Here is a 27,470-nt window from a genome sequence, read left to right as displayed (position 1 = left end):
CAGACGGAGTTTAGAGCTGGGAGCTGGTGCAGAGCAGGATTTGGGAACCAGAGAAGGGAAAACCTCAAGGATCCAAGGGCAGAGCAGGATTTGGAAAGTTATAAAGATAAAATCTCAAGGAGCCGGCGGGCAGCGCCCATCGGTGCCAGCCCCCCGGTGTCAGCAGATGTCACCGGTGCCACCCGGTGCCACCGAGCCCCGCGGTCCCCGGCAGGTGGTGCTGCCGGCACCGGGAATAAAGTCGGGAGGGGAGAAGCGGCCGGAGGTGAGCGGGATGGGGCGGCTGGAGCGGGGAGGGAGCGGGCAGGGATAACAAAGAGCTCCGGGAGCCGCGGGGCTGCGCTCGGGGAGGAACCGCGGGGAGGAACCGGCTCCGTGCAGCGCCCGGGGAGGGGAGGAGGGAGCGCCGGGACAGAGCCGGGAGCGCCGGGGCCGCTCCCGGAGCCGATCCCGATCCCGGGGCTGGTCCCGATCCCGGGGCTGGTCCCGATCCCGGGGCTGATCCCGATCCCGGGGCTGATCCCGGTGCTGATCTCGCTCCCGGGGCCGCTCCTGGAGCCGATCCCGGTCCCGGTGCTGATCCCGGAGCCGATCCCGGTGCCACTCCCGGTGCCGGTCCCAGTCCCGGTGCCTCTCCCGATCCCGGGGCCGCTCCCGGTACCGCTCCCAGAGCCGCTCCCGATCCCGGGGCCGCTCCCGGTACCGATCCCGGAGCCTCTCCCGATCCCCGTGCCCATCCCGGTACCGCTCCCAGAGCCGCTCCCGATCCCGGAGCCGCTCCCAGAGCCAATCCCGGAGCCGGTCCCGATCCCGGAGCCGCTCCCGGTACCGCTCCCATTCCCGGAGCCGCTGCCGGTACCGCTCCCATTCCCGGTACCGCTGCCGGTTCTCGCCCCGCGGAGCAGCAGCAGCAGCAGCAGCAGCGGCTTCAAAGTGAAATTCCGGAGGAAATTTAAAGAGCATCCGGATCCGGAGAAGGAGAGAAAGAAAGAGGAAGGGGCAGAAGGAGCCGGAGGCGAGCGCGGATCGCGGAGCGGCTCCCGGCGGGGATGGGGTGAGAGCCGCCGCTCCTCTCCCCGCGCTGCTTTTTGTTCTCTCACAGAAAGGATTTAAAGGGTTAAACGGCTGCGTTTGGGGGTTTGTTTTCCATGGAAAGTTTAGCTTTGTTTTTATTTTATTTTATATATTTTTATTTTTTTTTTTTTCGGGGGGGGGGGGGATTGGGAGTGGCCGCGAGTTCTTGGAATGAATTCGCGTTCGAGGGGAGGCTGTGAAACACAAATTTGGGAGGATTGGAGCAGCTCAAACTTTCCCAGGAGTTAAAAATTCAGGATTTTATTGGGTTTGTTGCGTTCTATAAAACGGGAGCTGTTTGCGTTTCTGGCTGGATAAACTCCGGGGTGATTTGTGATTTCCCCCGGAGGTTTTTCCAAGGGTGGAATAATGGTTTTGGGCATGGAAACATGGAAACAGGGGTTTAATTATTCCCGGCCTCAAACTTTTAGGAGCTGACGCGTTGCTGTGAGTTCCTTGTGCAATCCAGGCTTTTCTGGGGCTCTGCAGCTGGAGGAATCCTGTCAGATAATTCCCTTCAAAACTTGGCCTTAGGCAGGGCAAAGAGGGGATAAATAACATTTATTTTAATTTCATTTATTTCTTTAAAAATTATTTATTTCTTTATTTTATTATTTTTTCAAATTTAATAATAAATGTATCCTTTATTTATTTTATTATTTATTTCAAAATTAATAATCCATTCATTTATTCTTTATTATCTATTTCAAATTTAGTAATACATTTATTTATCCTTTATTCATTTCATTATTTCAAGTTTAATAATCCCTTTATTTATCCTTTATTTATTTTATTATTTATTTCAAAATTTAATAATCCATTTATTTATTTCATTATTATTTCTTTAAAATTTAATAATTAATTAATTTATCCTTTCTTTATTTTATTATTTCTTTAAAATTTAATAATTAATTAATTTATCCTTTCTTTATTTTATTATTTCTTTAAAATTTAATAATCTATTTATTCTTTATTTATTTTATTATTTATTTCAATATTTAATAATCCATTATTATTATTTATTATTATTTATTATTATTTATTATTATTTATTATTATTATCCTTTATTATTTATTTCAAAATCAATAATAATCCATTCATTATTTACTTATTTATTATTTATTTAAAAATTCAATAATCCATTTATTTCTTTTATTTATTTCTTTTCTTATTTCTTTAAAATCCCTAGCTTGTTTTTTTTCTTATAAAAAGTCCCGTTTTCCCCCTCTTTTTTTTTTTTTTTAAATATTCTTTTTTTAAATTTTTCCTTTTGGATTACCTAGATAAAGAGATCAGACACAGATTGGGGAGGCAGAAAAAGCAGAATTGAGGAGTGACAGCAGCGTGAGGCTGACAGAAACCCTTTGAAGAGGATGTGCCTGATCCAGGTTCAATCTCCTCTTTTCCTGGCACTTTTCCCTCTGATCTGCTGGAAAAATAAAAAACTTCCAGAGCTGCCAGGAGAGGTTGAACAAGGCCAAAACTTGGGATTGAGATTCCCCCCCCAGCAGCTCCGGAGTTCCTTCCCGGAGTTTCCAGCTCTTGGAAAATGTTGGGATGAGGAGTCAGTCTGTAATTATCACTGGCAGAGAGGCAAAAACCACATTGTTCCATCCCAAAATTCATTTAATTCCATCGTTCCACCCCAAAAATTCATTTAATTCCATTGTTCCACCCCAAAAATTCATTTAATTCCTAATTTAATTCCATTATTCCACCCCAAAAATTCATTTAATTCCATTGTTCCATCCCAAAATTCATTTAATTCCATCGTTCCACCCCAAAATTCATTTAATTCCATAGTTCCATCCCAAAATTCATTTAATTCCGTTGTTCCACCCCAAAATTCATTTAATTTCATTATTCCACCCCAAAAACTCATTTAATTCCATCGTTCCACCCCAAAATTCATTTAATTCCATCGTTCCACCCCAAAATTCATTTAATTCCGTTGTTCCACCCCAAAATTCATTTAATTCCTAATTTAATTCCATTATTCCACCCAAAAATTCATTTAATTCCATTGTTCCACCCAAAATTCATTTAATTCCATAGTTCCACCCCAAAATTCATTTAATTCCATTGTTCCACCCCAAAAATTCATTTAATTCCATTGTTCCACCCCAAAATTCATTTAATTCCGTTGTTCCACCCCAAAATTCATTTAATTCCTAATTTAATTCCATTATTCCACCCAAAAATTCATTTAATTCCATTGTTCCACCCCAAAATTAATTTAATTTCATTATTCCACCCCAAAAATTCATTTAATTCCATTGTTCCACCCCAAAATTCATTTAATTCCGTTGTTCCACCCCAAAAATTCATTTAATTCCTAATTTAATTCCATTATTCCACCCAAAAATTCATTTAATTCCATTGTTCCACCCCAAAATTCATTTAATTTCATTATTCCACCCCAAAAACTCATTTAATTCCATCGTTCCACCCCAAAATTCACTTAATTCCGTTGTTCCACCCCAAAATTCATTTAATTCCTAATTTAATTCCATTATTCCACCCAAAAATTCATTTAATTCCATCGTTCCACCCCAAAAATTCATTTAATTCCATCGTTCCACCCCAAAAATTCATTTAATTCCTAATTTAATTCCATTATTCCACCCAAAAATTCATTTAATTCCATCGTTCCACCCCAAAAATTCATTTAATTCCGTTGTTCCACCCCAAAATTCATTTAATTCCATCGTTCCACCCAAAATTCATTTAATTCCATCGTTCCACCCCAAAATTCATTTAATTTCATTATTCCACCCCAAAAACTCATTTAATTCCATCGTTCCACCCCAAAATTCACTTAATTCCGTTGTTCCACCCCAAAATTCATTTAGTTCCTAATTTAATTCCATTATTCCACACAAAAATTCATTTAATTCCATTGTTCCACCCAAAATTCATTTAATTCCATTATTCCACACAAAAATTCATTTAATTCCATCGTTCCACCCCAAAAATTCATTTAATTCCATTGTTCCACCCAAAATTCATTTAATTTCATTGTTCCACCCAAAAATTCCTAATTTAATTCCATCGTTCCACCCCAAAAAAAATTTTAATTTCATTTTTATTTGAACTTTGAATGACTGCAGAACCTCCCAGAGGTGTTGGTGTCCCAAAGCAGCTCCAAAATTCCAAAAAAACCCCAATTTTGAGTGTTTAAATGCCCTCCATGCCCCGTGTGACCTTGCTGGTGGCTGTCCCAGGAGCTGATCCAAAAATTCCCTTTATCTGGGAAGCTGCTGCTCCTCATTCCTGAGCCTGGGAATCTCCTGGGAATCTCCTGGGAATCTCCTGGGAATCTCCTGGGAATCTCCTGGGAATCTCCTGGGAATCTCCTGGGAATTCAGCAGGAATCCTGGAGCTGAACCTCCCCAAGGTCACAACGAGGGGATGAGTAAAGAACATTAAAAATCCCTCCTTTTCTTTTCTTTTCTTTTCTTTTCTTTTCTTTTCTTTTCTTTTCTTTTCTTTTCTTTTCTTTTCTTTTCTTTTCTTTTCTTTTCTTTTCTTTTCTTTTCTTTTCTTTTCTTTTCTTTTCTTTTCTTTTCTTTTCTTTTCTTTTCTTTTCTTTTCTTTTCTTTTCTTTTCTTTTCTTTTCTTTTCCCTTTTCTTTTCCCTTTTCTTTTCCCTTTTCTTTTCCCTTTTCTTTTCCCTTTTCTTTTCCCTTTTCTTTTCCCTTTTCTTTTCCCTTTTCTTTTCCCTTTTCTTTTTCCCTTTTCTTTTCCCTTTTCTTTTTCCCTTTTCTTTTCCCTTTTCTTTTCCCTTTTCTTTTCCCTTTTCTTTTCCCTTTTCTTTTCCCTTTTCTTTTTTTTTTTCCCTTTTCTTTTCCCTTTTCTTTTCCCTTTTCTTTTCCCTTTTCTTTTCCCTTTTCTTTTCCCTTTTCTTTTCCCTTTTCTTTTCCCCCTTTTCCCTTTTCTTTTCCCTTTTCTTTTCCCTTTTCTTTTCCCTTTTCTTTTCCCTTTTCTTTTCCCTTTTCTTTTCCCTTTTCTTTTCCCTTTTCTTTTCCCTTTTCTTTTCCCTTTTCTTTTCCCTTTTCTTTTCCCTTTTCTTTTTCTTTTCCCTTTTCTTTTCCCTTTTCTTTTCCCTTTTCTTTCCTTTCCTTTCTTTTTTTTTCCTTTCCTTTCCTTTCCTTTCCTTTCCTTTCCTTTCCTTTCCTTTCCTTTCCTTTCCTTCCTTTCCTTTTCCTTTCCTTTCCTTTCCTTTCCTTTCCTTTCCTTTCCTTTCCTTTCCTTTCCTTTCCTTTCCTTTCCTTTCCTTTCCTTTCCTTTCCTTTCCTTTCCTTTCCTTTCCTTTCCTTTCCTTTCCTTTCCTTTCCTTTCCTTTCCTTTCCTTTCCTTTCCTTTCCTTTCCTTTTCCTTTCTTTCCTTTCCTTTCCTTTCCTTTCCTTTCCTTTCCTTTCCTTTCCTTTCCTTTCCTTTCCTTTCCTTTCCTTTCCTTTCCTTTCCTTTCCTTTCCTTTCCTTTCCTTTCCTTTCCTTTCCTTTCCTTTCCTTTCCTTCTCTTTCCTTTCCTTCTCTTTCCTTCTCTTTTCAAACTTTTTCTCCCCCAAACTCTTCCCGCAGTTCATTCCCGGGCTGGAATCCCGGAATATCCCGGATTATGGAATATCCAGAACTTAAAGGAACCAGCAAAACCCAGCTCCAGGCCCAGGACTAGGACAGGGATTACCCAGGCTCGGCCTGAGGGTTCGGAATTCTTTTTTCTTGGGGGGGAAAAGGGCAGAGAGAAGGAGCCGAGGATGGACTTTTTTATTATTATTTATTTCTTGTTTATTTCTCGTTTATTTCTTGTTTATTTCTTGTTTATCCGGCTCTGAGAGCAGCGGTGACAGACAGACAGACAGACAGACAGAGCTCAAGCTGCTGAGGGGAGATAAAAGGAAACCAAACAGTCGGAGGAGGAGGAGGAGGAGGAGGAGGAGGAGGAGGAGGAGGAGGAGGAGGAGTTGTTGTTGTTGGGTTTTCAGGCTCTCTCCGTGCTCCAGTTCTGCCTTTTTGGAATTCCGGGCTCTCCCCGGAGCCCCCGCGGCCGATCCCTCCCTCCCTCCGGGCTGGCTGCGGCTGCTCCGGGGGATTTTGGGGGTTCCTGGCTCCGGGAGAGCCCGGCTGGGCTCCAGGCAGGGCTCAGCTGAGTCAGCGTGGCCAGCAGCCAGGGCTGGGGATCATTTCTGTCCTGGGAACGCTCAATTCTGTCCTGGGAACACTCAATCCTGTCCTGAACTCATTTCTGTCCTGAATTCACTCAATTCTGTCCTGAATTCACTCAATTCTGTCCTGAATTCACTCATTTCTGTCCTGAATTCACTCAATTCTGTCCTGAATTCACTCAATTCTGTCCTAAACTCACTCAATTCTGTCCTGAATTCACTCATTTCTGTCCTGAATTCACTCATTTCTGTCCTGAATTCACTCAATTCTGTCCTGAATTCACTCAATTCTGTCCTGAATTCACTCAATTCTGTCCTGAATTCACTCATTTCTGTCCCTCTCACTCATTTCTGCCCTACTCCCATCCTGGATGGACAGGGACACAGGGACAGGGTCTGGATGGACACAGGGACACAGGGACAGGATTCCTGGATGGACACAGGGACGGGGTCAGGATGGATACAGGGACAGGATTCCTGGATGGACACAGGGATGAGGTCAGGATGGACACAGGGACGGGGTGTGGATGGACACAGGGACAGGATTCCTGGATGGACACAGGGACGGGGTGTGGATGGACACAGGGACACAGGGACGGGGTCTGGATGGACACAGGGACGGGGTGTGGATGGACAGAGCTGTTTTGGGGTGCCTTTCCCAGCCCCTCTGGGTGTCCCTGCAGGAGGAGCTGCCTCATCCCATCCCTGGATTATCCGGGCAGACCCGGCTCAGGCAGAGCCAGGCTTTGCAAAGCCAGCCCTAGCGAGCACAGATGGCCCAGCCAGGGCTGCCTTTGGTCCTGGCCAGGCCCTGGCACCTCTCGTGGCGCTGCTGCTGCTGCTGCCACCTGTCCCTGCTGTCCCCAAGCGCTGTCCCCGAGCTCCTGGGTCACCCTGAGCCCACCTGGCAGGTCCCTGAGAGCCGTGGGGACAGGTGAGGGGTGGCCCTGGTGACACTGAGGGGCACAAATAAAGGTTTAGGGTTTGTCCTGGTGAAGTGAAAGGCACAAATAAAGGTTTGGGATTTGTTCTGGTGGCAGAGAGGGCACAAATAAAGGTTCAGGATTTGTCCTGGTGGCAATGGGGGCACAAATAAAGGTTTGGGATTTGCTGTGATGAAGTGAAAGGCACAACTAAAGGTTTAGGGTTTGTCCTGGTGGCAGTGAAGGGCACAAATAAAGGTTTAGGGTTTGTCCTGGTGGCAGTGAAGGGCACAAATAAAGGTTTAGGGTTTGTCCTGATGGGACAGGCAGATTTCCTGAGGAAATCAGTTTGGGGGCTGAGGAGAGGGAGCTCGTGTGAGGAGTGAGGTGGAAACGAGTGTGGAGGTCCCACGGCCTCTCCTGGAGCCCCCTGGGTCAGGCTGCCTGGGCAGGAGCAAACTGGAATCGATTGAGCCATTCCCTGGCTGCTCCCAAACATTCCCTGGATCACTGGATCCTCCCCAGACATTCCCTGGATTGCTGGATCCTCCCTAAACATTCCCTGGATCACTGGATCCTCCCTAAACATTCCCTGGATCACTGGATCCTCCCTAAACATTCCCTGGATCACTGGATCCTCCCCAGACATTCCCTGGATCACTGGATCCTCCCCAGACGTTTCCTAGATCGCTGGATCCTCCCAAACATTCCCTGTGACCTTCCCTGGATCCTCCCTAAACATTCCCTGGGTCCTCCCCAAACATTCCCTGAGACCTTTCCCTGGATCCCTGTGACCCCAAACATTCCCTGGATCCCTGGATCCCCCCAAACATTCCCTGGTTCCCCGTGACCCCAAACATTCCCTGGATCCTCCCTAAACATTCCCTGGATCCCTGGATCCCCCCAAACATTCCCTGGATCCTCCCTAAACATTCCCTGGATCCCTGGATCCCCCCAAACATTCCCTGGATCCCCCCAAACATTCCCTGTGACCATCCCTGGATCCCCGTGACCCCAAACATTCCCCGGATCCCCTGAAAGGATCTGCAGCAGCTCCCAGTTCCTCATTTCTTTACCCTTCAGATAAAAAGCTGAACTTTCCAGCTCAGCCCGTGCTAAAAATCACCATTTAACCCCTTCATTTCCTGGCCCTCCCTCCATCCCGTGGCTCTCCAGCCGGGAAAATCCGTTTGGAGCTGTGGGATGTTGAGCTTTGCCCTTCCCCCTGCCAGGGATGGGAGCTGGATCCCTTCCAGCTGCCATCAGCACCCGGCCAGATCTTTGTCCTTTGGCTCTCCTTAATGCCCTGCCAAGGCCAGCCCTGGGGGAAATGTGAGTTTCATTTATTTACTTATTTATTATTATTTATTATTATTTATTTCTCTTTTTTTTTTTTTCTTTCTAATTCACTTATTTATTTACGTTTATTTACTCGCTGTTGCCGGGGCTGGGCGGGAAAAGAAGCGTCAGCATTCCAGGGATCCTGAAATTCAGAGCTGGAACCCCGGAGCTGTTTTTGGAAACGTTTTTATTTTTAATTTGTTTTGGGCAGCAGCTCGGCCTGGGCGCTCCTGAGGAGCTCCTGGGGCAGCTCCTGTCCCTCTGTCCTCGCCCGCCAGGACAAACTGCCCAAAGGATTCCAGCGGAGACGGCGGGGAAGTTCTTCCCTGGGAGGGGATGGAATTCCCAGAGCAGCTGTGGCTGCTCCTGGATCCCTGGAGGTTTGGGATCCCTGGAGGTTTGGGATTCCTGGAGGTTCGGGATCCCTGGAAATTTGGGATCTCTGGAGGTTTGGGATTCCTGGAAATTTGGGATTCCTGGAGGTTTGGGAACCCTGGAGGTTAGGGAACTCTGGAGGTTCAGGATCCCTGGAGGTTTGGGATCTCTGGAGGTTTGGGATCCCTGGAAATTTGGGATCCCTGGAGGTTTGGGATCCCTGGAAATTTGGGATCCCTGGAGGTTTGGGATCCCTGGAGGTTTGGGATCCCTGGAGGTTAGGGAACTCTGGAGGTTCGGGATCCCTGGTGATTTGGGATCCCTGGAAATTTGGGATCCCTGGTGATTTGGGATCCCTGGAGGTTTGGGATCCCTGGAGGTTTGGAATTCCTGGAGGTTTGGGATCCCTGGAGGTTTGGGATCCCTGGAAGTTTGGGATCCCTGGAGGATTGGGATCCCTGGAGGTTTGGGATCCCTGGAGGTTTTGGATCCCTGGAGGTTTGGGATCCCTGGAGGTTTGGGATCCCTGGAGGTTTGGGATCCCTGGTGATTTGGGATCCCTGGAGGTTTGGGATCCCTGGAGGTGCCCAGGCTGGAGGATACATATCTATATATCTAATTTAGTTCATATATCTATATATCTAATATAGCTAATATACTGATATAGTACAATATGTAATATAATATATAGCTAATATATCTATATATTCAATATAGCTAATATAGCTAATATATATATATATATCTAATGTATCTAATGTATCGAATGTATCTATATATCTAATCTCTAACATGAACCTACTCTCTGTCAGTTTGAAACCATTCCTGGATATCCCATGGATGGACAGGGACACAGGGATGGGATCTGGATATCCCATGGATGGACAGGGACACAGGGATGGGATCTGGATATCCCATGGATGGACAGGGACACAGGGATGGGATCTGGATATCCCATGGATGGACAGGGACACAGGGATGGGATCCAGGATGGACAGGGACACAGGGACAGGACTCCATGGATGGACAGGGACACAGGGATGGGATCCAGGATGGACAGGGACACAGGGATGGGATCCTGCACGGACAGGGACACAGGGACAGGACTCCATGGATGGACAGGGACACAGGGACAGGACTCCATGGATGGACAGGGACACAGGGACAGGACTCCTGCATGGACACGGACACAGGGACAGGACTCCATGGATGGACAGGGACACAGGGATGGGATCCAGGATGGACAGGGACACAGGGATGGGATCTGGATATCCCATGGATGGACAGGGACACAGGGACAGGACTCCTGCATGGACAGGGACACAGGGACAGGACTCCTGCATGGACAGGAGCCCAGCAGCAGCTGCTGTGCCCAAGGAATGCTCTCCCAGGAGGGTTTTCCACACCACGTGGGCTGGAAGCTCTGAACCCCCCCCGGCTCCTCCGTGGCCGTGTCCCAAGAGCCGGCACCCGCTGCCAGCGGGATCAGCTCCAGCAGCACGGCTCACCCACACAGGGAGGGAACAAACCCCGCTCCAGCCAGCAGAAATCACCTCAAACCAGGAACCCCGGGAGTACTGGGGGCAGTAAAGGGTGTGTGTAACACACAAGGGAGCAACAGCCAGACTTTTCCATCGGCAGGGAATGAATCCCTGTGAATTCCAGCAGGAAGGAGCCCCAGAGGAGCTGAGGGAGCCCTGAGGAGGAGCTGCTGGAGGAGGGGACACCCCAATAACTGCCCGGGCCTGTGGCCTCCTGCCCTTTACTAACAAATGTCAACAGCTCGGTAAAGTCCTGCCTTCCTTCTTTCCAAAACCAGGATTTGGGGTTTTGGGGGCAGAAAAGTCCGGTTTTCCCCCCCCTGTGTGTGAAAGATCCGTGCGAAAAGGGAGGAGTTCGGGTCTCGTTCCAAAAAAACCCGGCAGGGAGGATGTGGAACAGGCTGGGAGGGAAATCAAATATTCCCTGCGAAGGTTTGGGGCTGGAAAGCGCCAGGTGCGTTGGGATTGATGGGGACAGGCTGTTCACGGCAGCTGGGAGCGCTTGGAATGGCGAGGAAGCGCCAGGAGTCTGGATCTGGGGGAGCTCCACAAAGCAGGATCGTGCCTGGGCCTTGCAGCTGCCAAAATTCCCTAAAATTTCCCTGGATTTGGGTGCCGAGTGCGGCCGGGGTTTGGGGAATCCCCCGAGCCCCGGTGCAGCTGGGCTGTTGTGTCATGGAAAACATTCCTGCAGCGCTCCGGTTCCATCCTGATCCCTGAGCTTCTCCGCTCAGCTCGGATATTCCTGGCTCCAAACCCCCGCTGGGCTCGGGGCTGGCCTGCAGCAGCTGCGCCTGCGGGAGGGGCAGAGTTTCCCTGGATTCGGGAGCAGGGGGGGTTTGCTTGAATCCCGGGATGAGCAGGATGTGCTTCCAGGCTGAGTCAGGGCAGGAAGAGCGGTGCCGAGGGGAAGGAGCTTTGTGTGCTCAGTTCCTGCGTCTGTCTGTCTGTCTGTCCATCCATGAATCCATCCATGAATCCATCCATGAATCCATCCATGAATCCATGAATCCACCCATGAATCCATAAATACATCCATGAATCCATCCATGAATCCATGAATCCATAAATACATCCATGAATCCATGAATCCACCCATGAATCCATAAATCCATCCATGAATCCATGAATCCATCCATGAATCCATAAATACATTCATGAATCCATAAATACATCCATGAATCCATGAATCCATCCATGAATCCATCCATGAATCCATGAATCCATCCATGAATCCATCCATGAATCCATAAATCCATCCATGAATCCATCCATGAATCCATAAATCCATCCATAAATCCATCCATGAATCCATCCATGAATCCATCCAAGAATCCATGAATCCATAAATCCATCCATAAATCCATCCATGAATCCATCCATGAATCCATAAATCCATCCATGAATCCATCCATGAATCCACCCATGAATCCATCCATCCATCCATGAATCCATAAATCCATCCATAAATCCATCCATAAATCCATCCATAAATCCATCCATGAATCCATCCATGAATCCATCCATGAATCCATCCATCCATCCATCCATCCATCCATCCATGGATTCCATCCATCCATCCATCCATAAATCCATCCCTCCATCCCTGCCCCACGGCCGTGCCGTGAGGATCCCACCAGCCGTACCCCAAAATTGAGCTTTCTGTGCCCGTTTCTGTGCCCATTTCTGTGCCCGTTTCTGTGCCCGTTTCTGTGCCCCTCCTTGGCCACCGCGTCGTGTCCCAGGTGCGCAGCAGAGCCCGACCCCCGGGGGAAGGTACAAACTGTGCCTGGGCTGAAACTGGGCTGAAATTCCCTGGTTTTGTGCCAGGGGGATTTTCCGGGATGAGCGGGGAGCGAGAGCCGCCGTCACCTCGCGGGGACGGTGGGGACAAACAGGGGACACAGCTTTTCCTCTGCTCAGCCAAAGGATGACTCCAGCTTCTCCCCCGGCTTCTAAAACTGGGATTTAGAGGATTTAGGGATGTGGGGAGCTCTGGGAGAGGGAATTTTTCCCCTCAGGAAGTTCTGGCTGGGATTTGGGACGGGCAGGAGACGCGTCCAGGATAACGGGAAGAAGGAAATCCCCACATTTCCCTTTTCCCTGCCCTCACATCCCTCTTTTCCTGTCCCCACCCCGCAGGGAGCAGCCGATCTTCAGCACCAGGGCTCACGTTTTCCAGATCGACCCCGCCACCAAACGGAACTGGATCCCGGCCAGCAAACACGCCCTGACCGTCTCCTACTTCTACGATGCCACCCGCAGCGTCTACAGGATCATCAGCGTGGGGGGAACCAAGGTGGGCAACGCGCCCCGCTGGCACCAGGCAGGGGATTCACACCAGAAAAATGATTTTGTCCCCCCCAAAAAATGATTTTGTCTCCCCAAAAAATGATTTTGTCCCCACAAAAAAATGATTTGATCCCCTGATTGATCTCCTGAATCCCTGATTGATCCCCTGACCCCCTGAGTGATTCCCTGACCCCCTGAATCCCTGAGTAATTCCCTGAATCCCTGATTGATCCCCTGAATTCCTGATTGATCCCCTGAATTCCTGATTGATCCCCTGAATTCCTGATTGATCCCCTGAATCCCTGATGATTCCCCTGACCCCCTGAGTGATCCCCTGACACCCTGATTGATCCCCTGACTCCAAGTGATTCCCCGAATCCCTGATTCCCTGACTGAATCCACGACCTCCTGAATTCCTGATTGATTCCCTGACCCCCTGAGTGATTCCCTGACCCCCTGATTGATCCCCTGACCCCCTGATTGATTCCCTGACCCCCTGATTGATCCCCTGAATCCCTGATTGATCCCCTGACCCCCTGAGTGATCCCCTGAATCCCTGATTGATCCCCTGACCCCCTGAGTGATCCCCTGAATCCCTGATTGATCCCCTGACCCCCTGATTGATCCCCTGAATCCCTGATTGATCCCCTGACCCCCTGAGTGATTCTCTGAGCCCCTGAATCCCTGAATCCCTGACTGATTCCCTGAATCCCTGATGATCCCCTGATCCCCTGATTGATTCCCTGATCCCCTGATTGATTCCCTGATCCCCTGATTGATGCTCTGACCCCCTGATTGATCCCCTGATTGATCCCCTGAATCCCTGATGATCCCCTGATCCCCTGATTGATCCCCTGATTGATTCCCTGATCCCCTGATTGATCCCCTGACCCCCTGATTGATCCCCTGATTGATTCCCTGATCCCCTGATTGACCCCCTGACCCCCCGCCTCTCCCCACAGGCCATCATCAACAGCACCATCACCCCCAACATGACCTTCACCAAAACATCCCAGAAATTCGGGCAGTGGGCCGACAGCCGAGCCAACACCGTCTACGGGCTGGGCTTCGCCTCGGAGCAGCACCTGTCACAGGTGAGCACACCTGAGCACACCTGAGCACACCTGAGCACACCTGGGGGAGCCCAGGCTCACCACAAACCCCTCAGGGACCGCCTGGAACACAATTAATGCTGCAAAAAGACCAAAACCAGCTTTAAAATTGTGTTACGGAGCGCTCTGAGCATCACCGCTCCAGCTGAGGCTGCAGGCCCTGGCTCTGTCCCCCAGATTTAGGGGTTGTTCCCCCTGTTTTGTTGTTTAAGAAAAATTAAAATCAATTTTTTAAAAAAATTAAAGAGTTTTGAGTGGAGCTGCAGGCATCAGCTCTGCTCTCTGCCCGCTCCAGCTCGGCCCCACAGTGACTTCGCCCTTCCCCTCCAGTTTGCAGAGAAATTCCAGGAGGTGAAGGAAGCAGCTCGTTTGGCCAGGGAGAAATCCCAGGATAAAACAGAGCTGACCAATCCTGCCCTGAGCATCACATCCCACCAGGTAACGCTGGGGAAGCCGGGGGGAGGAAAAGGGAAAAAATGGTCCCTGTGGTGCTTTCCTCTTGCTCTCACCCCGCTCTCTCCCAGAGCTTTATGTCCAGGAGCTGCTCAGGTAACCCAGGAGCTGCTCAGGTACCCCAGGAGATGCTCAGGTACCCCAGGAGATGCTCAGGTACCCCAGGAGATGCTCAGGTAACCCAGGAGTTGTTCAGGTGCCCCAGGAGTTGCTCAGGTGCCCCAGGAACTGCTCAGGTGCCCCAGGAGTTGTTCAGGTGCCCCAGGAGCTGCTCAGGTGCCCCAGGAGCTGTTCAGGTGCCCCAGGAGCTGCTCAGGTGCCCCAGGAGCTGTTCAGGTGCCCCAGGAGCTGTTCAGGTGCCCCAGGAACTGCTCAGGTGCCCCAGGAGTTGTTCAGGTGCCCCAGGAGCTGCTCAGGTGCCCCAGGAGTTGTTCAGGTGCCCCAGGAGCTGTTCAGGTGCCCCAGGAGTTGTTCAGGTGCCCCAGGAGTTGTTCAGGTGCCCCAGGAGCTGCTCAGGTGCCCCAGGAGCTGTTCAGGTGCCCCAGGAGCTGCTCAGGTGCCCCAGCTCTGTCCCCTGCCCTGCGGTGACACCTGGCAGAGCAGTTTGGTCACAGCCAGCCCAGGGCTCTGCCTGTGCTCCTGCCCCGACTCTGCTGAAGCTGAAGCTGAAGCCTGTCCCCATCCCAGGCTCTGCCCTCCTCGCACAGTGACAGTGACAGTGACAGTGACAGTGACAGTGACACAGTGACAGTGACAGTGACACAGTGACAGTGACAGTGACAGTGACAGTGACACAGTGACAGTGACACAGTGACAGTGACAGTGACACAGTGACAGTGACACAGTGACAGTGACAGTGACAGTGACAGTGACACAGTGACAGTGACACAGTGACAGTGACAGTGACAGTGACAGTGACAGTGACAGTGACAGTGACAGTGACACAGTGACAGTGACACAGTGACAGTGACACAGTGTCAGTAACAGTGACACAGAGACAGTGACACTGACGGTGACAGTGACACAGTGACACTGACGGTGACGGTGACAGTGACAGTGACAGTGACAGTGACACTGACGGTGACAGTGACACAGTGACAGTGACAGTGACAGTGACACAGTGACACTGACGGTGACAGTGACAGTGACACAGTGACACTGACGGTGACAGTGACACTGACGGTGACAGTGACACAGTGACACTGACGGTGACAGTGACAGTGACACAGCGACAGTGACAGTGACGGTGACAGTGACACAGTGACACTGACGGTGACACAGTGACAGTGACGGTGACAGTGACAGTGACACGTGCGGTGTCCCCAGCCCAGCTGCTGTTGCCAGGCTGAGCACAGCACAGCTGCGGACAGGAGCTCCGGCTGTGAATAATTGATTGGAGGCTGTTGAGAGCGGAGCTGCCTGCTGCAATTAACTCAAATTAATCACTCCTCCCCTCCTGTTCTGCACCTGCGCCGCTTCCCTCGCTCTCCGCCTTTTCTGGGCCGCGCAATTCCCAGAGCAGCAGCTCTTCCCTCTCCTCTGGCACTTTTAGGGTCGATCCCCACCCCATTTCGCAGCCCCAGGGTGTGTCCCCGCGGAGAGTGGAGGAGACAGAGCAGAGCATCTCCCACTCTTCCCGGTTTCACACCCAAAGAGGAAACTCCTGCCCCTTCCTGACTCCGTTTCCGAAGCGTGCGGAGCAGTGGAGGAGGATAAACTGTAGAGGCTGAGGCTGTTTCTTGTCCCACACCTTTGGGAAATGGGTGCCACCGTCCCCTGAGTGATGACAGAAAAAAGGGAAACGATAGAAAAAAGGGAAAATAAAAAAAGAGAAACGATAGAAAAAAGGGAAAATAAAAAAAGAAAAACGATAGAAAAAAAGGAAAATAAAAAAAGAAAAAAGAAACGATAGAAAAAAGGGAAAATAAAAAAAGAGAAACGATAGAAAAAAGGGACAAAAAGCTCTGCCGTTTTCTGCTGGTGTCTGAATTCAGCTGAGCTGAAGCCAGGGCTGGCAGCTCTGTGTTTGTTAAATCTCCCCGCTGCTCTGTGGAACAGCAGGAAAATCCCCACAGGAATTCAGCAAAGCCCGGCCTGAAAAGGCCACTGGGAGCCACGGGGACTCGTGTGACACGCGGTGACACTGGTGGCATTTCCCTGCAGAGCTGAGGGCTGGAGAGCTCCGTGTCCAGGGATGGGAGCTGTGAGGCCACAGCTCTGGGATCTGGTGTTCCCTGCTCTGAGATCTGTCCCCTCCTGTGCTGGGATCTGTTCCCTGATCTGGGATCTGTTCCCTGATCTGGGATCTGTCCCCTCCTGTGCTGGGATCTGTTCCCTGCTCTGGGATCTGTTCCCTGATCTGGGATCTGTCCCCTCCTGCTCTGGGATCTGTTCCCTCCTGTGCTGGGATCTGTTCCCTGATCTGGGATCTGTCCCCTCCTGCTCTGGGATCTGTCCCCTGCACTGGGATCTGGTGTCCCCTGCTCTGGGATCTGTTCCCTGATCTGGGATCTGTTCCCTCCTGTGCTGGGATCTGTTCCCTGCTCTGAGATCTGTCCCCTCCTGTGCTGGGATCTGTTCCCTGATCTGAAATCTTTTCCCTCCTGCACTGGGATCTGTCCCTGCTCTGCTGGGATCACTGCCCCAGCCCGGTGTGGGGACAGGGACAGGGACAGGGACAGGGACAGGGACAGGGAGGAGTGGCACTGCTGGCACTGCACCGACCTCCCTGCCCAGAAGAAAGCTCCCAGAGCCACCCCTGTGGCTGAGGGTCTCTGTCCCCTGTGTCCCCTGTGTCCCCTGTGTCCCCTCTGTCCTCTCTGTCCCCTCTGTCCCTTCTGTCCCCTCTATCCCCTCTGTCCCGCTACCAAACCCGCTCTCCCCGAGCTGGGATCCCCCCCGGGCTGACCCCGCCGGGGCCAGCCTGGCTTTGTGGCCACAAGCCCGGTCCCCACTGGAGGTGACCACCCCTCCTTCACCCCCAGGTGCTCCCCAGCCCCATCATCAGCTCCAATGGGCCGGGAGAGGATAAATTGTTCCGGAGCCAGAGCGCGGACGTGGAGATAAGCACGGAGAAGGAGAGGCTGAAGAAGATGCTCTCGGAGGGGTGAGGCTGCTCCTGACTCCCAAACCCTCTCCTCTGGCAGGATTTGTCATCCCAAATCATTCTGACCCCTTCTGCTCTTTTAATTCTCCTGAGTAAAGCCCCACACCCGCTGCTCAGACCCTCCAGGGGATCCATTTCCCCCTTTTTTCCCAGAGGGAAGTTATTCCAGCTTGGAAATTCTGCTGCTCAGGCAGCGTGGGAAGGAGGATGCTCCGTGCCAGTTATCTCCAGATCAGTGGTTTGTGATACCAGGGGATGTTCACACTTTTCCAGCTGGCCCAGGGTTGTGTTTGTGTTAATTCCCCTGGTGATTCCAGCAAAGTCCCTGCTGCTTCCTCTCTTTGTCTCTTCAAAAGGCTTCGGGGCTGGATTCTGCCCTGTGGCTCCTCTCGAGCTCCCAGCTGAACGCTTGGAGTATTTTTAAATCAGAGGCAAAGCGTCCTTTGCTGCCTTCTCCTGAGCCCGGCCTCCAGTCAAGGCAAGCTCTGCTCTAATGTGGTGCAGTGGGAGGCCGAGTTCTTCAGCCTCTATATATATAATATATGATATAAAACCAATAATAAGCACAGGGAATGGGGTTGCTCTTCCTGAAGCTCCTGCTCTGTCTCCCAGCTCCGTGAGCGAGGTGCAGTGGGAGGCCAAGTTCTTCATCCTCTGTATATATGATATATGATATATGATATATGATATATGATATAAAACCAATAATAATCACTGGGAATGGGGTTGCTCTGAATCTCTCCTGCTCTGCCCCCCAGCTCCATGAGCGAGGTGCAGTGGGAGGCCGAGTTCTTCAGCCTCTATATATATTATATATAATATAAAACCAATAATAATCACTGGGAATGGCGGTGTTCTGAATCTCTCCTGTTCTGTCTCAGCTCCGTGAGCGAGTGCAGTGGGAGGCCAAGTTCTTTAGTCTGTGTATATATTATATATATTATATATTATATATTATATTATATATATTATATATTATATATTACATTATATATATTATATATATTATATATTATATATTATATATTATATATTATATATTATATATTATATATTATATATTATATATTATATAATATAAAACCAATAATAATCACTGGGAATGGCGGTGTTCTGAATCTCCTGCTCTGTCTCAGCTCCGTGAGCGAGGTGCAGTGGGAGGCCGAGTTCTTCATCCTCTATACATATAATATATGAAATAATATTAAACCAATAATAATCACAGGGAATGGGGTTGATCTGAAGCTCTCCTGCTCTGTCTCAGCTCCGTGAGCGAGGTGCAGTGGGAGGCCGAGTTCTTCAGCCTCTATATATATTATATATAATATAAAACCAATAATAATCACTGGGAATAGCAGTGTTCTGAATCTCTCCTGTTCTGTCTCAGCTCCGTGAGCGAGTGCAGTGGGAGGCCAAGTTCTTTAGTCTGTGTATATATAATATATATTATATATTATATATTATATTATATATTATATATATTATATATTATATATTACATTATATATATTATATATTATATATTATATATATTATATATTATATATTATATATTATATATTATATATTATATATTATATATTATATATTATATATTATATATTATATAACATAAAACCAATAATAATCACTGGGAATGGCGGTGTTCTGAATCTCCTGTTCTGTCTCAGCTCCGTGAGCGAGGTGCAGTGGGAGGCCGAGTTCTTCATCCTCTATATATATATTATATATGATATAAAACCCAATAATAAGCACAGGGAATGGCGGTGTTCTGAATCTCTCCTGTTCTGTCTCAGCTCCGTGAGCGAGGTGCAGTGGGAGGCCGAGTTCTTCATCCTCTATATATATATTATATATGATATAAAACCCAATAATAATCACTGGGAATGGCGGTGTTCTGAATCTCTCCTGTTCTGTCTCAGCTCCGTGAGCGAGTGCAGTGGGAGGCCGAGTTCTTCATCCTCTATATATATATTATATATGATATAAAACCCAATAATAATCACTGGGAATGGCGGTGTTCTGAATCTCCTGTTCTGTCTCAGCTCCGTGAGCGAGGTGCAGTGGGAGGCCGAGTTCTTCATCCTCTATATATATATTATATATGATATAAAACCAATAATAATCACAGGGAATGGCGGTGTTCTGAATCTCCTGCTCTGTCTCAGCTCCGTGAGCGAGGTGCAGTGGGAGGCCGAGTTCTTCAGCCTCCAGGACAACAACAACAAGCTGGTGGCCGCTCTGCACGAGGCCAACGCCAACGTGGACCAGTGGAAGAAGCAGCTGCTGGCGTACCAGGAGGAGACGGAATCGCTGCGCCAGCGGGTGAGCTCGGCACCAAACCCCGGCCCTCGCTCGCCCTTCACCCCCTTTTCCCATGGAATCCTGAAAATCCTGGGAACGGTGCCGAGGAAATGAGGTGGTGGGGTTGGGAGCTCCTCAGAGTCCCCGCGGGGACAGGGAGGAAAGAGGAGCGCAAAGTCACCGAGTTTCAGCTTCCCTTCGGATTTTTCTGGAAGGAATTCCCGGCTTTCCCAGCGAGGTTGTTTGCTGCAGCAGTGGGAAAGGAGCCCTCGTTCCCTTGGAATAACGGGGTCCAGGAGGGCACTGGGGATCGGGAAGATTTGATCCCGGGAAAGGCGTTTTAGGAGAGCTGGGAAAGGCCTGGGAGCCCTGGAGCAGGAGGTGTGAGGCTGCTCCAGCTTGGAGGTGGCTCATTTAAGAGCCAGCGGGGATTTAGAGCAATTAACAGCTCAATTAACAGTTGTTTGCACTCGATGGCTGGGTGTGCAGTAAGCATCCATCCCTCAGGATTCCTGAGGCCTGATTTCCAACATCCATCCCTCAGAATTCCAACATCCATCCCTCAGAATTCCCAACATCCATCCCTCAGGATTCCTGAGGCCTGATTCCAAACATCCATCCCTCAGAATTCCAACATCCATCCCTCAGAATTCCAACATCCATCCCTCAGAATTCCAGCATCCATCCCTCAGGATTCCTGAGGCCTGATTCCAAACATCCATCCCTCAGAATTCCAACATCCATCCCTCAGAATTCCAACATCCATCCCTCAGGATTCCTGAGGCCTGATTCCAAACATCCATCCCTCAGAATTCCAAACATCCATCCCTCAGAATTCCAACATCCATCCCTCAGGATTCCAACATCCATCCCTCAGGATTCCAACATCCATCCCTCAGGATTCCAACATCCATCCCTCAGGATTCCAACATCCATCCCTCAGGATTCCAACATCCATCCCTCAGGATTCCAACATCCATCCCTCAGGATTCCTGAGGCCTGATTCCCAACATCCATCCCTCAGGATTCCAACATCCATCCCTCAGGATTCCAACATCCATCCCTCAGAATTCCAACATCCATCCCTCAGAATTCCAACATCCATCCCTCAGGATTCCAACATCCATCCCTCAGAATTCCAACATCCATCCCTCAGGATTCCAACATCCATCCCTCAGAATTCCAACATCCATCCCTCAGAATTCCAGCATCCATCCCTCAGGATTCCAACATCCATCCCTCAGAATTCCAGCATCCATCCCTCAGGATTCCCTGCCGGCTGGGAGCTGGGAGAGAGGATTTGGGGAGCCTCAGGTGGAGGACAGCGCCAGAGCCGTGTCAGGATCGCATTAAAAACCAGTAACTCAGCAAAACATCTGGATTATTGTCCCTAAATCTGAGAATTTTGGTGGATTTTGGCCGGCACCGTGATCCTGGCAGCTCCAGAGCCGGGATCTGTCCCACTCCTCATCTCTGGAGGAGTCTGCAGAGCTCAGAACAGCCCAAAAAGCAAAAGCTGCCGCAGCCTTTTAAAAATGAATCCCCTCATGAATAATCCAAGGTACCGAGCTGAATTTTTCAGGGCTGGGGAGTCCGCTTGGGCAAACCCTTCCAGCTCAGCCGGATTTTGGGAACGTCTGCCCAGAGGTGTAAATGGAGCTGGATTTTCAGGCTGGAGGCCAGTTCAGCACAGAACCCCTGCAGAAAGCACAGACAGAGGGTGCAAACTGAATTTTTTTTAGCCACAAAATGTTTCAGAAGGAATATTTTTTCCCCTCCCAGCCCCAGGCGGGAGGTGCTGTGAATCCAGGTGGGATTGCAGGGAATCCAAGGCGGTGGGGGATGAGGAGCCAGGGAATTCCTGCAGCTCTCAGGGAATCTCCCCGTGCAGGTGGCGGAGCTGGAGTCGCAGGGGACGCAGGATTCCTCCAGCGACAACAACAAGGAGGAGCTGAGCCAAACCCTGGAGGAGCTGGAGCTGCTGCTCAAGGCTAAGGATGAGGTGAGGCTGCCAGGAAATCCAGCAGAGCTGTTCCCATCACATTCCCAAGGCAGGGGGAAAAGCTGAGGACACGGAAAAGTTGGGAACTCGAGGCTCAGGAGCTTTGCAGATCCCTCTGAGCCTTCCCCTCTCAGCCTCCTTTAAATGCGTTTGGCCTCTGGCGTGGTCATCGCTTCTCCCTCCTTGCTGCATTTAAATTAAATTAAATTAATTTTTTTTTTTTAAAAAAAAATACAAATAAATAAATAAACAGATAGATAAATAAATATTAAATAAATTAAATTAATTGAATAAATGAAATGTAAATAAAATAAAATAAATAAATAAATAACAAATAAATAAATATTAAATAAAATTAATTGAATAAATGAAATTTAAATTTATAAATAAATAAATAAATAACAAATAAATATTAAATAAATTAAATTAATTAAATAAATGAAATTTAAATTTAAAAATAAGTTATAAATAAATATTAAATGGATTAAGTAAATTAAATTTAAATTTAAGAAATAAATTATAAATAAATAAATATTAAATAAATTAAATTAATTGAATAATTTAGGTTAAAATTTAAAAATTCTTTAAAGAGCAGTTTTAATTGCAGAGGAGGTGTGAAAAACCAAGTTCCCGTTCCAGAAGGAGTTTAGAGCTGGGAGCTGATGCAGAGCAGGATGTGAGAACCAGAAAAGGGAAAATCTCAAGGTATCCACAGCAGGACAGGATCTGAGAAATGGAAAAGGGAAAATCTCGAGGTATCCACAGCAGGACAGGATCTGAGAACCAGAAAAGGAAAATCTCGAGGTATCCACAGCAGTGCAGGATCTGAGAAATGGAAAAGGGAAATCTCGAGGTATCCACAGCAGGACAGGATCTGAGAAATGGAAAAGGGAAAATCTCGAGGTATCCACAGCAGGACAGGATCTGAGAAATGGAAAAGGAAAATCTCGAGGTATCCACAGCAGGACAGGATCTGAGAAATGGAAAAGGGAAAATCTCGAGGTATCCACAGCAGGACAGGATCTGAGAACCAGAAAAGGGGAAATCTCGAGGTATCCACAGCAGTGCAGGATCTGAGAACCAGAGCAGCTGAAATCTCAATCCCTGTGTGCCCCAGGAGATCCAGATGCTGAAGAGCCAGAAGTGCGGCCGCTGGGAGGCCGAGGGGGAGCGCGAGGAGACGCTGCAGAAGCTGCAGGTAAAGGCGGCACTTTTGGGGCACCCCAGCTCCCAGATCCATCCCCGCTTCTCCCCGGAGCCGTGGAGGGAATGCTGGAGAGCCCCTCTGGAGGCCGGGAGCAGCTCCTCACTGTCCCCTGCCCTCTGCCACCCTCCCCGTGTCCCTCGGGGTGTGACACGGGGCCAGCGGCTGTCCCGGCCTCACTTTTATTTCCTTGAGCACTTGCAGCAGCTCCTGGCGTGGGATTGTGGCAGAACTTGGGGGTGTCCTGCTCCTCTCCACCCTCAGAGTTCTGGAATTCCCGCTGGGGGTGGCAGGGACACAGCTGGAGCAGCTCTTGGGGGAGATAAAGCCACACTTACCCCAGAGCTCCGAGCTCCTCACGGCTTCCCACGGCAGGAGCAGCTCCAGAGCCTGGGGACATCCAGAGCCAATCCCATCAACCTGGGGACATCCAGAGCCAATCCCACCAATTTGGGGACATCCAGAGCCAATCCCACCAACCTGGGGACATCCAGAGCCAATCCCCCCAGGCTGGGGACATCCAGAGCCAATCCCCCCAGGCTGGGGACATCCAGAGCCAATCCCACCAACCTGGGGACATCCAGAGCCAATCCCCCCAGGCTGGGGACATCCAGAGCCAATCCCCCCAGGCTGGGGACATCCAGAGCCAATCCCCCCAGGCTGGGGACATCCAGAGCCAATCCCACCAACCTGGGGACATCCAGAGCCAATCCCCCCAGGCTGGGGACATCCAGAGCAGCTCCAGAGCCAATCCCATCAACCTGGGGACATCCAGAGCCAATCCCACCAGGCTGGGGACATCCAGAGCCAATTCCACCGGGCTGGGGAGGATCCAGAGCCAATCCCACCGGGCTGGGGAGGATCCATGAGGGCAGAGCTGCAGTTCCACACCCTCACACCGCAGGCGGGGCTGGGGTTTGTGGCCAGAGCTCCCAGACGGTGCCTCAGGACAGGGGACACCCCTGAGGGAAGGAGCTCTGGGGACACTGGGTGGCCCTGGGCTGGCTGGCCGGGGACACGAGGGGCTCTGAGCACTCTCCCTGTCCCTGCAGGAGCTGGAGGCCCGGAACGCGGAGCTGGAGCAGCGCCTTCACCTGGCTGAGCAGACCCTGGCAGAGAGCCTGGCCGAGAGGGAGAAGATGCACAGCGAGGTCACCAAGGTGGCCGAGATCATGGATGTGAAGATCTTCGAGCTCAGCGAGCTCAGGCAGGGGCTGGCCAAGCTGGTGGAGAGCAACTGAGCAGCTCCAGAGGCGGAGGAGCCCCCCCGGAGCAGGGGCAGCCCCAGCTGGGCCCGGGCACCGACAGCTCCTGAGGGCACGGAGCGGCCTCGGCGCCCGGCCGGGCAGGATTTGCCACCCCACCAGCAGCTGCCTGCACAGAGTGGACACCAGAGCAGCCACTCGCTGCCCAGCCAGCCCCCAGAGCAGGGCACAGAGGACTTGAGCTCCTGAACTCTCTCCAGGGAGCACCCAAGTCCTCTCCAGGGAGCACCTGGACCCCCAAATCCTCTCCACGGAGCACCTGGACCCCCAAATCCTCTGCAGGGAGCACCCAAATCCTCTCCAGGGAGCACCTGGACCCCCAAATCCTCTCCAGGGAGCACCTGGACCCCCAAATCCTCTCCAGGGAGCACCTGGACCCCCAAATCCTCTGCAGGGAGCACCCAAATCCTCTCTAAAGTGCACCTGGACTCCCAAATTCTCTGCAGGGAGCACCTGAATCCAAAAATCCTCTCCAGGGAGCACCTGGACCCCCAAATCCTCTCCACGGAGCACTCAAATCCTCTCCAGGGAGCACCTAAGTCCCTAAATCCTCTCTAGAGAGCACCAGAACCCCCAAATCCTCTGCAGGGAGCACCCAAATCCTCTCCAGGGAGCACCAGAACCCCCAAATCCTCTGCAGGGAGCACCCAAATCCTCTCTAAAGTGCACCTGGACCCCCAAATCCTCTGCAGGGAGCACCTGGACCCCCAAATCCTCTGCAGGGAGCACCTGAACCCCCAAATCCTCTGCAGGGAGCACCTGAACCCCCAAATCCTCTGCAGGGAGCCCCTGAAGTCCCAGCCAGCGCTCTCTGGCTCTCCACGGCCGTGGCACAGCCCAGATGTGCCAGCTGTGCCCTGCCAGCTCCCTGCTGCCACCGTGGCCCCGAGGTTTTTACATTTCCTGTGGGGAAAGGGCCCAGCAGCCTCAGTCTGGGTTAATTTATTCTCTGTAGTTTTATTTTTTAGGAAACCACTCGCCTTTTGTAAATCAGCCACCTGGGGAGGGGAGGGAGGGAGGAGAAATTCCTGCTTTTCCCCCCATCCTGGGCACTGCCAGGAGCATCCCAAGGTGACCTCGAGTCCTTCCCACTGCTCCTCCAGAGGCAAAACTGCAGGAAAATCCTGGGAGAGTGGAACAGAGCGGGTGAAAACCTTGGGGCAGGTGAATTTGGGAAGTGGGACATCCCTCAGGGCACGGCCTGGGCTTGGCGTCGCTCCCGGCCTCCGAGGGCTGCGGATAATTGGAATTAAATGGAGCAAATCCCAGGTGCTCTTGGGGCTTTTTTTGGGGGGGGCTTTTTTTTTTTTTTTAATTTAAATTTTTTTTTTTTTTCCTTTTTATTTTTGGGAAGCAGCCCCCGGGGATGTCCTGCTCCGTGTGACGGGGACAGGTCCCAGCTGGATTCAAGGAGAGTGGGAGGAGTCGGGAACACGCTGGGATCGGTGCCCTGAGGGGCCTGGGGGAAGGTGGGGAGTTATCCCAGAAATTCAGGGATTGTCCCAGAAATTCAGGAGTTATCCCAGAAATTCAGGGATTGTCCCAGAAATTCAGGAGTTATCCCAGAAATTCAGGGATTGTCCCAGAAATTCAGGAGTTATCCCAGAAATTCAGGGATTGTCCCAGAAATTCAGGGGTTATCCCAGAAATTCAGGGATTGTCCCAGAAATTCAGGGGTTATCCCAGAAATTCAGGGATTGTCCCAGAAATTCAGGGGTTATCCCAGAAATTCAGGGATTGTCCCAGAAATTCAGGGGTTATCCCAGAAATTCAGGGGTTGTCCCAGAAATCTGGGAGTTAGCTCAGAAATTTGGGTGTTAACACCTAAAATATGGGAGTTAAACCAGAAATCTGGGAGTTATCCCTAAAATCCTGGACTTAAAGCAGAAGTTTGGGGGTTATCCCAGAAATTTGGGGTTATCCCAGAAATCTGGGAGTTCTCTTAGGTGCTGTCCAGCCTTTGGGATTGAGCCTGAGGGAGGTCCGTGGAAATCTGGAATTGTGGAAATGGTGGGAAGCTGGAATTGTGGAAATCTGGAATTGTGGAAATGGTGGGAAGCTGGAATTGTGGAAATCTGGAATTGTGGAAATGGTGGGAAGCTGGAATTGTGGAAATCTGGAATTGTGGAAATCTGGAATTGTGGAAGTCTGGAATTGTGTCCCTCTCCTGTGCCACTGCCAGAGCCCATGGGCTGGGAGTGCTGTAGCTGCTCCCTCCCAGGAGCAGGGATGGATTTGGCTGGATTTGGCTGGATTTGGATGGATTTGGCTGGATTTGGATGGATTTGGATGGATTTGGGGGTGGTTTTTTGTTCCTCTTTGCTGCTCTAAACCCAGCGAAGGCAGCAGAAATCCTGGGAATTTCTGGGAATGTTCCCTCTGGCTCAGCTGGTGGCCACAGAGGATCCCACAGCAGGTCTGGCACCTCGGGAATCTGCCGGTGGCTCCGTGCTGGGTCGTGCCCTTCCCATTCCCAGGGAAATGCAGGAATTCCCAGACCTGCAGAGCTCTTCCCCTCCAGGTTTGGGCTTTTTTTCCCCTCAGTTTTCACTTTATTTTCATTTTTCTGTTGCATGAAGCGTTCTCACGACTGTCTGGGGCTGGAGCTGCCACAGAAACTTTTTGTTCCAGGGTATTTAAGAAGAAAAGGAAGGAAGTGGAGTGGGGGGACACAAAAATTTTTCGGGATTTGTTTCCCACCCCACGCCAGTGTTGGATATTTTCTCCCTCCTTCTGAAATAGAGATCAGCTCCCAGCAAGGTGTGTTCGGTTTGCATCTCTGTCACTGGGGGTGGGGAAAAAATGGATTTTCCATGGGTTTTCCACCACGGCTGAGCTGGGAATGGATCCTGAAATCCTGGCAGCAGAATTGCAGCCTCGCCTCTCTCCCTGCTCTGTGGGTGCCACGCCTGGCTGAGTCAGCTTTCCCAGCTCCTGCTCAAGCTGCTGCACATCCCAGCAGGATTCCCAGCCAGGGAAACGCTCCCAGAGCTCCCCCAGCTCCAGGGAATTCCGTGCTGCTGGCCCCAGAACCTGCCCCAGCTGCACAAAATCTGATTTTCTGCTGGTTCTTCCCGTGTTTGATGTCCCCAGAGCGGCCCCCGAGGGCTCCAGCTCAGCCTGCAGCAGAGAACTGACCCTCCAAGGGGATGAGAGTTGTGTGGGGAGGGGTAAAAATGGTGTGAGGAGGTCTGAAAGTCATGGGAGGAGGTTTAAAAATCATGGAAGGAGGTTTAAAAATCATGGGAGGAGGTTTAAAATCATGGGAGGAGGTTTAAAAGTCACGGGAGGAGGTTTAAAATCATGGGAGG

The 27,470-nt window shown here is 50.0% G+C and overlaps 1 protein-coding gene across 6 annotated transcripts; it reads left to right on the top strand.

Annotated features, from left to right (window-relative positions):
* Positions 1-233: 233 nt before the first annotated feature.
* HOMER3 (homer scaffold protein 3) lies at positions 234-26,902 on the top strand. Of its 6 annotated transcripts, XM_088067857.1 has the most exons (11): positions 796-1,054; positions 2,359-2,463; positions 10,522-10,666; positions 12,564-12,720; positions 13,676-13,807; positions 14,156-14,263; positions 17,263-17,384; positions 19,553-19,709; positions 21,580-21,690; positions 22,808-22,888; positions 23,947-26,902. In XM_088067857.1, exons 3-11 carry the CDS (start codon positions 10,653-10,655, stop codon positions 24,133-24,135), a joined length of 1,071 nt encoding a protein of 356 aa, XP_087923983.1. In that variant the 5' UTR covers positions 796-1,054; positions 2,359-2,463; positions 10,522-10,652; the 3' UTR covers positions 24,136-26,902. The 6 variants fall into 6 exon arrangements, with proteins under 6 accessions (XP_087923984.1, XP_087923983.1, XP_087923985.1 ...); XM_088067858.1 differs by lacking the exons at positions 796-1,054; positions 2,359-2,463 and adding an exon at positions 234-265; XM_088067859.1 differs by lacking the exon at positions 2,359-2,463 and having other exon boundaries at positions 10,546-10,666.
* Positions 26,903-27,470: the final 568 nt, after the last annotated feature.

The sequence above is a fragment of the Pseudopodoces humilis genome, chromosome 28 (assembly GCF_049639895.1).
Source record: "Pseudopodoces humilis isolate 2021_Gansu_Grassland_sample_001 chromosome 28, ASM4963989v1, whole genome shotgun sequence".
Taxonomy (NCBI): domain Eukaryota; kingdom Metazoa; phylum Chordata; class Aves; order Passeriformes; family Paridae; genus Pseudopodoces; species Pseudopodoces humilis.
Note: the sequence above shows the minus strand (reverse complement) of the source record. Positions and strands in the feature narration are given on the sequence as shown.